This window comes from Gekko japonicus, unplaced genomic scaffold (assembly GCF_001447785.1).
Source record: "Gekko japonicus isolate JY-2015 unplaced genomic scaffold, Gekko_japonicus_V1.1 scaffold868, whole genome shotgun sequence".
NCBI lineage: Eukaryota > Metazoa > Chordata > Lepidosauria > Squamata > Gekkonidae > Gekko > Gekko japonicus.
The window spans coordinates 208,684-222,941 of NW_015175381.1; the positions used below are offsets into that span (position 1 = coordinate 208,684).

At 44.9% G+C, this 14,258-nt stretch overlaps 1 protein-coding gene across 1 annotated transcript in view; it reads left to right on the plus strand.

The window, feature by feature from the left end:
* Positions 1-14,258, plus strand: part of DSCAM (Down syndrome cell adhesion molecule) — a 272,597-nt gene that overhangs the window by 101,457 nt on the left and 156,882 nt on the right. The window contains exons 12-13 of the mRNA XM_015425577.1: positions 943-1,110; positions 8,617-8,687. Coding sequence (XP_015281063.1) covers positions 943-1,110; positions 8,617-8,687 — 239 coding nt within the window. The remainder of the gene's footprint in view (positions 1-942; positions 1,111-8,616; positions 8,688-14,258) is intronic.

A 14,258-nucleotide genomic window follows, 5' to 3' on the forward strand; every position in this document is an offset into this window, starting at 1 on the left:
TTCCCATTTAATTGTTTTCCTCTATTACTTTGGATTGTTCATTCAGGAAAGCCTCCTTATCTCTCCTTGCTGTTCTCTGGAAATCTGCATTCAGTTGGGTAACTCTTTCCTTTTCACCTTTGCCTTTTGCTTTCCTTCTTTCCTCTGCTATTCGTAAAGCGCCAATAGACAGCCACTTTGCTTTCTGGCGTTTCTTTTTCTTTGGGATGGTGCTGATTGCTGCCTCCTGTACAATGTCACAAACCTCCATCCATAGTTCTTCAGGCATTCTGTCAATCAAATCTAGTCCCTTCACCTCCATTGTATATTCATATGCAAAAGGTACTATTATGTGCACTTGTCCCTGCATAGCAATTCTTGGGGACCTGTATGAATCTATCTTCCGTGTTGCACAAGGGTGGGTAGGCCAGAACATTCTAGTGTGCTGATGTCTTGAAGGGCCGCCCCCCAACTGGGCATGTTCCAGCCTGGGACAGCCTCACACAGAGTGGGCGGGAGCCTTCACAAGCTGGTGGCCCTTGGGGAGGGGCTACCATAGGTACAAGCAGGTGGTCTTCACCCTGAACAATGCAGGTGGATATGAAGGGGGTCGAAGCCACCAGAGTCACAATTCAGTGGCACCTGCCCCCCACAACATGAGTGGGCACAAGACAGGTGGGAGCTGTGGCGAGTCTGCTCCTTCCCTCACCCCTCTATTGGGGGGAGCAGGGCTAGGGCAGGCTGGGAGGCATAGCCCTTTCTGGGGCCATTTTTGCCTCCCAGAGAACCCCTGCTGTAGCATTTGAGTCACTCAAAATGGTGAAGAGGACAGATAATTTCCCAATTATTTTAATGTAGTTTGTCATGCTCTTTGCTATCTTGCTGATTTAGTTAACTATTAAAGTGAAACAAACAAGGAATGGCGGAAAAGTTGATTTTCTTTCCCATGCTTTCTTTAAATAGATTCCTGGGATTCTGTTCAACGAACCAAAGATGTTTCCCCCCAGCTGAATCAGGCCACTATCATTGATCTCCATGCTTCCTCCACCTACAATATCCGCATGTATGCAAAAAACCGCATTGGCAAGAGCGAGGCCAGCAATGAGCTAACCATCACCACAGATGAAGCCGGTAAGGTCTACATTTTCCCCAGCTAAATTTAATCTTAAATTATATGTGGTAAGCATTGGTGGGGGTCCGATGCCACCAGGTCCAATGCCAACAGATTAAAAGAAGCTCAAATGGGGCATTTTGCTGTGTATGATGCAAAGAAAAGGCCTGGGTAGCTCTAAGAGGACTTTCCAGAAATTTATTTCAAATTTCGCTGTCTAACATGAGGCACATAGCAACCTTTAAAATAAATAATGGTGGTGGAAAGTGCTGTCAAGTTGTAGCCGACTTATATCAACCTTGAAGGGTTTCCAAGGCAAAGAGATGTACAGAGGTGGTTTGGCGTAGTCACCTGGACTTCCTTATTCGTCTCCCATCCAAGTACTAACCAGGGCTGACCTGCTAATCTAATGAGATCAGGCTAGCCTGAGCCATCCAGGTCAGGGCAAAATAAATAACAGAGTATACTTAAGTATTAAGTTTGGATTATAGCTGGTGCAATTTTTGTATTTAAATAAAGGAAGTCCATTCCTATTTAGGGGAAGGGCAATCTGTCTGAGAGGGAAACACAAGAATTAGAAGATATCCTGTGAAGTAATGTTTGTTTTTAAGCACTACTGTTACAGAAGAATTCAGCTATAGGGTTGGAATTTAAAATGGTAAAGAAGAAAATGGGATTAGAGAACAGGTGTGAGAGAATGAGGGGAAAAGATGAATACCCAGGGCCGGCACTACCCATTAGGCGAAGTTACGTGGTGTCCTAAGAGCGCAGACTTCACAGGAGCGCAGAACTGCCTGCTTTCCCTCCCGCCTGCTCTCCTGGAGACACACAGACATGTAGGGCGCAGCTCACCCCAGGGTCAGGCAGGTGAGCAACCCCCCTGCATTGTGCACAGCAGCTGGCAGCACGCGTGCCTCCCCTCAGAGTCCCGTGACCACCTAGTACACTTAAACCCCCAATCTGGGTTACTCCCCTTGAGAGCGAGCGGGGCTTGCGGGCTGGGGATGGGAAAGGGGGAGTGGGAGGCAGGCAGCAGTGGCTTTGGAAACTTTCTCCCTGCCCTGCAAACATGTCTCTGGCGCACGCCCCCCCCCCTCAGGGAGATGGTTTGGCCCGGAGTCTGCAAAGGCAACGGGAGAATGTTTATTTTCTCTGGCGACTGTGACGGGGAAGAGGTGTAAGTGCGTAAGAGCCAAGGGAGGTGGAGAAAGTAGGCGTGCCCCCATTGACTTCTCTAAGGTTGGCCCGCACTTAATTGCACCCCCGTGAGTTCTCTTTTCCGTGCCAGGTTTGGACCTTGACGGGGCGCCCTGCAAAAATCCAGGGCCAGTCTGTAGTAATAGGATCCATCCTTTTTCTCTCCCCTTCAGTGCAAATGAAGTCCCTCCATGGCTTTGTGCGGGGGGGGGGGCAGAAGGTAGCCTCACCTAGTGTGCAAAAAACCCTGGCACTGGACCTGTGACTACCTCCACTGAAGAAAGTGTCCAGTATAGGATAATGATTATTAATTAGCAATGCATTTCACATTACAATCTTAGCTGAACTTACTCAGAAGAAGCTTCACAAAGAGGGGAAAAAAGCACTAGTAAAAAGTCCATTAAATTCAGAGTTAAGACTCAAGGATAAACTATGTAACTTGGAACTATGGAGTAACTAGTTAAAAGCTTACCGTATGGGAGCTGTAAACATGCAACTATGGAGCTATTGTCAGTAGCCACTGCCTCTGGCAGTGCCTTCCACACCAGATTTCTGTGCCCCTAGCTTCTCCAAATTTCCAGATGGCTATGAAGCATAGATCTATTCATTTTTTATCCTGCTCTTCCTCCAAGGAACTTGAAGTAACGTACATAGTTCTCCTCCTCCCCAGTGTTATGTTGTGAGGTTGGTTAGGCTGACAGAGACAGTCTTACAGGCCCAAGGTCACTCACTGAACTTCAAGGCAGACTGGAGGTTTGAACCACGGCCTTCCAAGTTGTAGTCCAACACTCTAACACTTTTCTGGCTATTGCTATTTTAATACACGTGTGATTATATCAGGGGTCCCCAACCTGTTTGAGGCCATGGGTACCATTAGAATTCTGACACTGGATAGTGGTCGCCACCACCAGATGGCTGCTGCCACAAGAGGCAGAACCAGTTGCAAAATGTAACTGTTCAACATTTCAAGCTGAAGCTCTGTTTAACAGAATGCCTTTTAAAATAGACATATTGTTTTAAAAATATTTGCTTGCATACAAACAGCTTATTTTCAGTCACAGAGTGAAGATCCTTGCACTGGGGTTGCAACTGCTGCCAAAGCAACTTTTTAAAAAATCTGCACAGTCGGAGTTTCCGGTTTTGGCGCTTTGGAGGCCTCTCTGGGGTTCTCCGAGAGACGTGTGCCATGAATCAGGGATTAGGAGGGAGCGTGATTGTGCACGCTCCCCCATGAAGCCCATAGGCAATGGGCTTCTAGCCAGGGGGCTTTGGAGAGCCCTACCTCCGGCCGGTAGCCAGGACAGGAGGGCTACTCTCTGCCCTGAAGGTCCTGCCCTGATTCCCAGTATTGGATTAGAAGCGACCACTGGAACAAGCATTTGGAGGTTTAGCAATTTTCTCTGCCTGGCGTGATCCCAGGGGCCGTCTTATGACCTGGCTGGATTGATTCAAGGATTGATGAGTGAGTTGTCATTGAAACGAGACACTAAAGCCTAGAAGTGAAGTCCCTCTACTACAAGCATATAAACAGAGGGGGGGAGGGGACGCCCTATCTCCCAATGTTTTAAGCAAATGCGAAAGCAAGGAGGGAGGGACTGATCAAACTGTGGCGATGGACTGTAGCGGAGAGTTTTTCTAAAAGAAAGCGGAGCATTTAAACAGACCTTAGAGACTTTGGCATTCTTTCTCGACTGATGTAAACATCCCCAAAAGATGGCGACGAGAGGCGAAGGAGGACAGTGGAAAGTTAGGTTGTGACCTAACCATAGACTCTGTCTTTAAAGTGAATCGTGGGCCCTCTGGTGGCTAAATTGAGAAGCGATCTGGATCTGTACTAAAAACAGCTACACTTTTAAAGGGACAGTACGTTGATCATAGAGATGTATGAATGGCAAGGAGACTCTAAGTTTAGTTCTTTGTGGCTGGACTGGCAAGCTGATTGAAAAGCAGGTTTTTTTTCAAGTAAAGGGCTTGCTACATTAACATGAATGGACAGATCTGGACTTATAAAAACTAAAAGATAATTGAAGAAAGAAGATACATTGAAGACGGAAGAAGGAAAACGTGTTGTAATGTTCTTACTGAGGGAACTTTGGTTTCAAAGAATTTGCTGGGGGGGGGGGAGTAAAGCGTGAAGATGCTAAATTTTTCTTAAGGGCTGTGATTATGTGTGTTATAGCTTTGTAATTACTCTCCGTTCAGTCAGATAAGCAGGTTTTGTCAGCAGAAGCGATGATTGGCGGGCACTCTTCATGTTTGGAAGAAAATGTATAAGAGTAACAACTATGTTTTAAGCATTGTAAAACCTCCATTCTTGGGTTTTTAGTTAGGTTTTCTATACTTTCTCCTATAGATTGTAGACTCTCCCTCCCAAATTTCTGTTGTAGTTTTATAGAAATGCAAATAAAAAATTCCCCCCTCGGGGGGCTTTTAAAAAAAATCTGCACAGTCAATCAGATCTCCAGTGGCTGATCAGAAGCCCTTCTGGACAAAAGGCCCACCTGACCTGGCCTACTTTCTAAAAAACACTTGGTGGGAGCCAGGAAAGGTGCCTGTGGGTGCCATGGCATTCACCGGCACCATGTTGGGGAATTTTGGATTATATGCTTCCTATTACAAATTATCTCCTTTCCGTGTGGCTCTGTTCTCACATAGGAAGCTATTACTAGGTACTTAGTTCACGGTCACCTTCTTCCAAATCTGTGTGTGTCTTCTGCACATACACACATTGCTATTCTGCCAGTCATTGTGTTTGCTCCCTCTCTCAATCCCCCATGTACACAAATGGATACACAGAATGCTGTACATTTATTTTTCTTAATTGACTAGTAGTATTTCTTATCTGTGGGCTTTCATTTGACTGAAAATTAACATGCCAGCATAATCAACTGACCTTAATTTGCAGATTAGCTTTCCCATTAACAACGAGCAACCTGAACGTCATGTTATATTCTCCGCTGTGTGACCTAGTTTCAAGATGACTGACCCTTTCTTTGCTCTCATTATGAAGCTGTCCGTTCAGAGTGAAGGGTCAATTATAATGGAACCATCATCAAAAGCTGCTGATTTATTCAGGGTGAAACCAGAGGAGAAAAGCCAAGCCTTCAGCAGAGCCATAATACTGGTTGCCTTGGTATCAGCTGGGACCTCATGCACACGCATGGAAGTGCCACCATTTGTCATTCTTTATTTTAGCTCATTGCTTTTCCCTCAGGCATGTTAAGTGAGTATGGATTCCCAAACATCTGAGAGATGCCCGAGGCAGGGAATGTAATGAAGGCTTTACAAACACAACAGCATTAAATATTAAATGGAAGGGTACGGGAGGGAAACTACATTGGCAAAGGTGCACTGAATATGATAAACTGTTGTAGCTTCAGGCTGCCAACAACTTTTATTCAAAGACCCAGAAAGAGGGTTCCTGCAGCAAGAAGATAATCAAACTGTGTTTTCCCTTCTACATATTTTCTGCTCAATTTTGTTGAGGTCTCACGTGCCCTTCCTTTTTTCAGTATCACTGTATCAAGTAGCCAAGTGCTGGTGCCTTTTCAAATAGTCAGATCTGCACAGTGGGTCCAACCATGACTTCCATTTATGGTTTTGCAAACCTAGGGGAAAGAAAAACCTTGCTTCAAAAAGAACATACACCTATTTTATTAAGTTTATTTATTTGTTTATTGCCTTTACTGTTCTTGCAACTGGAGTCATAAACAACAATTCGGTCCCAATGGAAACCAAAAGTGGCTTACAAAAAATACTTTGAAAAAATTTACATAGTATATAAAAAAGCAAAGAACAAAATTAAACAAGATATCCTGGGCTAATGCCCACCAGGGCAAACTGACTGACAAAGGCCACTGGATGAAACCGCAGACTAACCACTCATCAGCTCTTGCCCTTTAGCTCACACCTGGGGGTCTCATGTCCCCACCATGCTGAGGCTATCAGTATCTACAGTGGAAGAGAAAGAAAATGCTCAGCCCCGGTGCTTCAAGCTGGCAGCCATTTTGTGTCAATTCCCTCTCATACAAAAACATCACAAAATGCACAAATATCACACAAACGAAACGCTGGAGTCTGGGCAGCATTTTAGATGTATACAACTAAAAATACTACACAAATACTGGCAAGTAGGAAGAGAATGAAGAAATGGTGGTCAGTGTTCCCCCTAAGCTGTGCATATGAATGACCGCTCATTAACACAGGAAGCCCCACTCAGCAGCAGTCTGGAGCCACACTGTCCATTGCCCATTTTAAGATTACAGCAGTCATGTTCTGCTTGGGATGTGATCTTATCTGCTCAGTAGTGGGGGGGGGGATAGAGGGAACATTGGTGGTGGCAGCAGTGGCAAAGGTACCTGCAGGAGGAGAAGCTGAGATGGCCCCAGTGCCAGAATAAGCAAGCCAGAAGCAGTGAGATCCAGCATCGTATCCAATGCAGCTTAATCGAAACCATAATCAAAACATTAGGGTGAAATCAGTATAATCAGTATAATCCCTAAAACACCAATAAAGCACAAATTAAAGCAGCCACAACAGTGTTTCAGAAAGTAGAACTAGAGTTTTGTTGAAGTCTTGCCATGTAAGTTGCCGTGTGATTGAAAACTGATATAGGTATGGCCTTAGTCCTAAGTAAACCAGAACATCAAACTTGTTTTGCTGCTTTTGTCATATCTTTCTCAGTTTATCAGATCAATATCTTTCTCTGCTTAATGTTGTGAGAAAATGTGTGGCTGCACATGTCTGTGAATGCGTCTACCCGTGCCACCCACACTCCCCCTCTGGTTCGTGTGTCCCCTGAGTGTTGCCTCCTTACCAAAGGCAGAGGTGTAAGCTTGGAAACCGCTAAGCACTGGCAGAGACACTCAAAGGTCTCTTCTTAAAATAAAACTTATCTTTATTAAAAGGAAAACATTCAAAGGTTTACCTGGCAAGGTGGCCAGCAAGACACTATGCCAGCTAGCCAACACAGTAGACTCCTATTTCCTAAATATTGATAGTGAATACACAGAAAAATAAACATGCAAGCAAAGTTCTATCCCACCCAAAGCATGCAGAAAGCTAAAGGCCATCCGGGCTGACCCCCAAAGTCTCAGGACAGTAAAACCTCTCCTGATCCTTCAAGAGCCAGCGAAGGTCTGTTGAGCCTGACCAGTATTTATACCAAATGATCAAAGAGGTCCCCCAATAATTAGATTACAATTGTGAATTAACATTTTGAAGTTTTACAGGAGATTGCTTCCCTGAGTCTCACACAACAAAAGTTACATTTTACAGGATCAATACAGTGCCATTGTTTTTTCCTGGTGTTTCCCAACATGGGAAATAAACTGTCCTTTGATGTTATCTCTGAGATGGGGTGTGTGAATTCCTGTATCTCAGGAGTTTGATTGCCTACCGGATTGAAGTCTGTCACTGCCCAAATGGCCTTTCCTGCCAGCTGCAGTTTATGGCCTAGGAAATTGTGGGTCTCACACCTGTGGAATTTTACATTGATTCAGATTCTGGGAATGGAATGTGTGAATTTTTGCGTGCGTGACCAAGAAAGAGATTTGCCTGGAACAAAGGGTTTGCAAAGAATCATGGTTTGGTTCAGTGAAACAGGCCAAGCCTGTTTGCTGTTTTGCTAGGGACAGATACATTGATTTTATACACTATTTGGTTCATTTTTAAACCCAAACCTTCTATATTTCTAAAATTTCTTACCACACTTAACACTTTGATGCATTCTTTTGTTTCTACAGGAAGATAAATCCCTCTAAGCTTGTTGCATTCATGTGTTGACTGAATGTGCAGAGAGGGAGAGTGGGCACAAGCATGCTGCCCCTGCCCCTAGTGGCTTCACCCCCTCCATATTATCCCTGAGTTGTCATGCAAAGGAAGTGTCCTCACATATATTCCTTCCCATAATCAGTAATACTCCTTACCAAACATTGCCAATAACATGGAACGAGCGTACATGCTGACTTGTCTGCATACATGGGCACAGTTCTCAGGAGCCAATGATCACTTGGATGCAGTGGGCCTGCTTCCCCTCTCCATGCATTCAGTCAACACACAGACAGTTCATGGGTCATGGGCTGCCAGCAGTGAACACTTAGATTGCAACTCCTCAGCTGTTTAGCAAAGCCATGATCTGTTAAATTGTGCTTGCTTTTGACAGTTTACAAATAAATATATTTTCAGTGGTTAGTTAGCTTTTTCATCATAGCTAGCTTCATCTTGGAAAAAGCCCTTTGCTATGCGTGTGAATATGATGCAACATAGTGTTCTCTTTAATGGAAGAGAAAACTGCCGCAAGTTGATAATGTCTTTCCATTTCTCACCAGCTCCTGATGGACCACCTCAGGATGTTCAGCTTGAGCCCATATCTTCACAAAGCATTAGAGTAACCTGGAAGGTAAATAAGTAATATTCAACAGGAAGGGGAAATAGTTTATTCTGGGATGTATATTACTGTATTAGTAACCTCGAGGCTCACAAGGGGTAGGGAAATAAGAGATATATAGTTGGGATGAATTTATACATATGATGCTTGTGGCTAAATTTTAAGAAAATTACTTTGCAACTGAGTGTAATTGCATACTAAATTAAATTTGCATGCAATTATATGTGCCTGTGACTGTGCTCTTTTGAACATCTTATTAACAGAATACCAGCTGCAGTTTAGTAAAGAAATATATAAATGACTGGATTGTAGCTTACTTCTCATGAAGAGGGCTGGTGCAACCTTAGCTAGAATTCATTTATAAATCAGACCCAAGAAATGATACTGGAGTCTGCAAGAAAATGCTCATGGTGTGTCAACCAAATTGAAACAAACATAGGAAATGATCATGCATATAAACACATTTGATGTAGTGCTGAAGAAAGGCAGGATTGAGTGGCAAGTGAAAATTGTTCTGAAATTAGTCATTTAAGCAAATCAAAAGCCTTGTTTATATCTTTTATAAAGATTCAGAATTTTTGTAATTTTGAAAGTCATATATTTTTAAAGAGTCTTTAATTTCAGTGAGCAAAGTAAATTGTGAAAAAACTGCTACACAATATCATCCAATGTTACTATATTATACTAATAGGAATAAGGCTCGTTGTGGGAATAAATACAAAAGTTCTAGAAAGAGGTTCTGGGAGAATGCCAAGGCCTTGGGCACTCAGTGTCAATTTGCTGTGGCAACCTCCTCAAACCCCACCCTCTCCAGGCTCCACCCCTGAAATCCCCAGGAATTTCCCAACCTGGAGTTGGCAGCCCCATCCCCTTCCCAGCTAACCATCAACCTACCATTATTTGCCCCTCTGACTGCAGCTGACTTCTGCCCTCCCTCCTAGAGATCAGTTGTAATTCTGAGTGGTCTCCACCCCTCACCTGGAGATTGGCAACAGTGGCTCCCCAGGAGGGAATGGCTGGTTGGGAGGATGGAGTCTATGTTATTCTACCTGTCTGAGGTGTCTCCCCTCCTCAAACCTCACCCTCTCCAGGCTCGCCCCCTCAAATCTCCAGGAATTTCCCAACCTGTAGTTGGCAACCCTATCTCCTTCCCAGCAAAGGAGCAACCTGCCATTATCTGCCCCTCTGATTTCAGCTTTCCATCCCCTCCCCCCTCCCTCCTGGAGATCAGTTGTAATTCTGAGTGATCTCCACCCCTCACCTGGAGATTGGCAACAGTGTTTCCACAGGAGGGAATGGCTGGTTGGGAGTGTAACAAAATGGCTGCCAGGTAGAGGCAGCAGTGTATTTTAAAATGGATGCCAGCCTGGTAGTCCTTAGGAGGGGGGTGGTACTCCATAGGGAACAACGGAGCTGCCATACCTCCCTGCCTACACTTCCCAGAAGCTTTGGGGAAAATAGCAGGAAAATATGGACACACCCCAGGGGCGGAGCCAGGAAGATAAAGGCTTTGGCTCCTGAGGGGGGAGTTCAGTCTCAGCCTGGTCTGCCCTTCGGCTCAGCTTGGACAGCGGCTTCAAGGGAGCGTACAGGTGGGGCTCCTGTTACCACAGACTCCAGGGCATCCAGGCCACTATAAACCATGGTGGACAGCCAGGAGGGTAACAGTACAAGTGACCAGTCCCGAGGAGGGCTGGGGTTTCTCCACAACAAAAGGAGGGGGTGTCCATTCAGTGAGTGATGGCCGTGTGTAACGAAGGGAAATAGCCCCACCAGGAAGGGTGGGAAGGCAAAAACAGGGGCTTGCGAGCCACAGAATGGCTGCTCAGTCTCCCAGGGCTTAGGGCGGGTCCCCGTTTTGCCACAGGGAGGGTGGAGTCTATGGCATTGTACCTGTCTAAGGTGCCACCCCTCCTCAAACTTCACCCTCTCCATGTTCCATCCCTCAAATCTCCAGGAATTTCCCACCTGGAGTTGGCAACCCTATCTCATTCCCAGCCAATCATCCTATCTTTATTTCCCCCTCACTCTTCAGCTTTCCTTTCCCCCCCCGCACGTGCAGTCTCTACCATGCTCTGAAGCCCTGACTGCCACATCACATTGGCTGTCATGGCTGATATTTCTTACGGATATGCAAACAAAAGTTTCACAAACACCACATTGATCCACCTTGATATTAAAAGTTAAACATTTCCAACCTCATGTAAAGCTCTGGTCTGCCATCTTTTGCTGCATGTTCTTGTACTAGAGCCCTGTTGCAGTTTTTAATTTTTTGTTTGGCCTTTCACTTCCCATTGTCTCTATGCTACTCTTGTTTGGCCTTTCACTTCCCATTGTCTCTATGCTACTCTTGTTTGGCCTTTCACTTCCCATTGTCTCTATGCTACTCTTGTTTGGCCTTTCACTTCCCATTGTCTCTATGTCTTTAAACTTTTACAGTTCATATCATTTCCATCTTGGAGAACATAGGCTTTTCTTGGGGGTGAGGGAATACTAAAGTTTGCTTTGCACAGATTTCTGCATAACCAATGTCGTGATGTTAAAGAAGATTCCTGTGTTGCAAGTAAATGGTAGTTGTGCAGGATCCTCCCCCTTCCAAAATGAACTAGTAAGGTAATTATAATTGAATGGGTGTGTTTGCACACTGAATCAAACTAAACAAAAATGAAAAGGCAAACAGCTGTGGAAGAAACAGAGTAATGGAAGGGAGGTCAGATATATTGGGGGTGAGAAGCATTGTGAAACATTAGTCAAAATAAGCAAGATATGTTATATGACTATGCTGTATCGCATAGTGAAACTTTTGTGAGGGGCTCACTTTCTAGTATCATGCAGAGAAACATCACACTGCCTAGGGTTGCCAAGTCCAAATTCGGAAATATCTGAGGACTTTGGGGGTGGAGCCAGGAGGCTTTGGGGGTGGAGCCAGGATACTTTTGTGATGTCACTTCCTGTGATGTCACTTCCAGGTCAAATGGCAAGTGATGTCACTTCCTCTTCCGAAGATGTCACTTCCATTACACTGCTGGGGAGACTGAGGGCAGCCAGACAAACATGCCTGCTTCCCTTCCTGATCTTCTCCAGCTACCCCGCAGCCGTGGAGCACCTGGAAAAGATCAGGAAGGGAAGCAGGCAAGTCTACAATGCCTTTCTTTCCCTCCCTGATCTTGCGGAGGGAAAGAAAGGCATTTAAACATCCCCCCCCCACTTCCCTGGGCTTCTCCGCAATAGCGGACAGGCTCAGTGTACCAATAGGCATGTGCCCTCAGTCTTCCCAGCTGAGTCGAGGCAAGGGCCCAGCAGCCCAAGTGGAAATTGTGGAACAACAAAAACCACTACAGCATGCCCAAACCTTACCGTCCCAGACAGGACCGGTGCCAGGTTTTTTTGCACACTAGGTGAGGCTACCGTCTGCCCCCCCCCCCCGTGCACCCACCAATTTTCAAACACAAATGCATTCTGGGAAGAATGAAAAACACAAAATTTTAAATTGCTAATTTCTTTTTTTTTATTGTGAGAACAAAAAAAGTTAAGATTAATGATATTTTCTCTTTACTCATATGCAAATTACTTCTTTGAATTATGGCCCACATCTATTTAATGAATATCTTTAATAGTAATCACAGATCTGGAGTACAATAAGAGTCAGGTTAAGAATCCACAGCACAATATAATAAATATTGACTCTCTAAGCAGCAGCCACCTCCCACTCCAGGTATTTTAAATGAGTACCATTTTAAGCAGAGTGTGGTAGTGGCTAGTGTCTCAAGACTAGGATCTAGGTCCAAATATTTACTCTAGCATGAAAGCTCACTGGGTGCCTTTGGGCTAGTCACAGTCTCTCAGCCTAACTACCTCACAGGATTGCTGTTGTGAAGATAAAATAGAGGAAGGGAGAATGAGGTTATAAGCCATTTTGGGTCCTCATTTGGGAGAAGAGTAGAGCATAAGAATTTAAATAAATTAATTAACTACCAGTCACAACAAGTCATGGCCACTTGTTTTATATTTTGCTGATCTACACTCTCTGCTTCTCAAGCAGAAAATTGCAACATTTATGCTTTCAACAGGAGACAACCAAAGCTGTTATCACTAAACTGAACTCAGAAGGAACTATCAGAACTCTCCCAGGGTTCCCCAAAGTCTCTGGCTTGTGGTCTGGTCAGCACAGGCAGCAGGAGCCTTTCCACACCTCCTGTAGGACAAAGACTGCCTTCTTCCTGGATGGGCTGAAGTTTATATTGATGCTGCCCCACCCCTTTTGGGCCTTGGGGCAGCTGGGAAGTGTAGGCCAGAAGATGAGGAAGCCCCATTCAACCCAGTGGGTGATACCCCTGCAGGCCCCTCTCTGGAACTACAGCTCAATTAAACCTTTTGGGGGGCAAACAACCACAGATGGCAGCCATCTTTCAAACACAGCTAACTGCCATCTCATTACACCTATCAACAGCCACTGAGGGGAAAGTTAGTCCCACACAGGAGGCAAGCAGGAGAAGCTATTTTCTAGTAATTCTGACAGGGCACAGTGGCTGAAGGGGGAGTGGGCAGGGAAGAGGAGCAAACCCAGCACCCGGCCAATGGCATGCAAGTACTCTTGATTGGCAGCTGATGGGCCAGTGGCTGAGGGAGTGCATTGCACAACCAATGGGAGAGCTGCAAAGTGCCAATCCAAAACACAACTATATAAAGAGAGATGAACTACAACAGCAGTGCAGTCAGAAGCAGGATTATAATTTTCTAAGTACACCCAAATCAGTGGGTGTAGGAGGATATCAGTTTGTTTAGGATTCCACTGTTAATCTTTGAATAGTAGTCCAAGCGTGAGATCATTGGAGCACACAAGTTTTTTACCACCTTGCATAGTCAGCTCGTTTTGAAACTAAGCGTTAAGTTACTTCCATTTAAGAGTAATGACCAATTCTTAGGACTTAATGAGCAACTAGAATTCCTTTTGCACCTGACAGTTAAGCACTGAATATGGACCTTGTTTAGTGAGTTATTTGTGTGAAGGGAGAGAGAACTGTCCCTTATGAGTCAGGAAGTTTCAGTTCTGCTGCTCAAGAGGGATGCAGTTCAGCATACAGCTGTGTGTACTGAAGTGTCACTGAAATGACTATAATTTTGTGCTGAATTAAACCAATGGTTGCCAGCCATATTCTCCAAAAGTAATTGGAGACAGGCAAGCAGGCACAGAACCAGACACCTGCATTAATTAAGAATACAGTACACTGCAGCCAGTGACTGTTTGGGGGTAGGGAAATGTGAGGTGTCCCCAGAAAAAGAGCTGCAGGAGCTCATTAGCATATGGTATGCTAATGAGCTACTAGGCTATTAGCATAATAGCTTATTAGCATATGCAACACCCCTTGACATTACCGGAAGTGATGTCAGAAGGGGAAGCAAAAGGGGGGGAGGCATCTTCAAAAGCCTCCCCTTCCCCAGCTGGTCTGGGGGGGGAGCGAAGAGAGTTGGGTCACAGAAGGAGGAAAGAGGGACGGAAAGAGAGAGAAGGAACGAAGGAAGGAAAGAAAGAGAATGAAAGAAGGAAGAGAAAAAGAAAGACAAGGAAAGATGGAGGGAAAG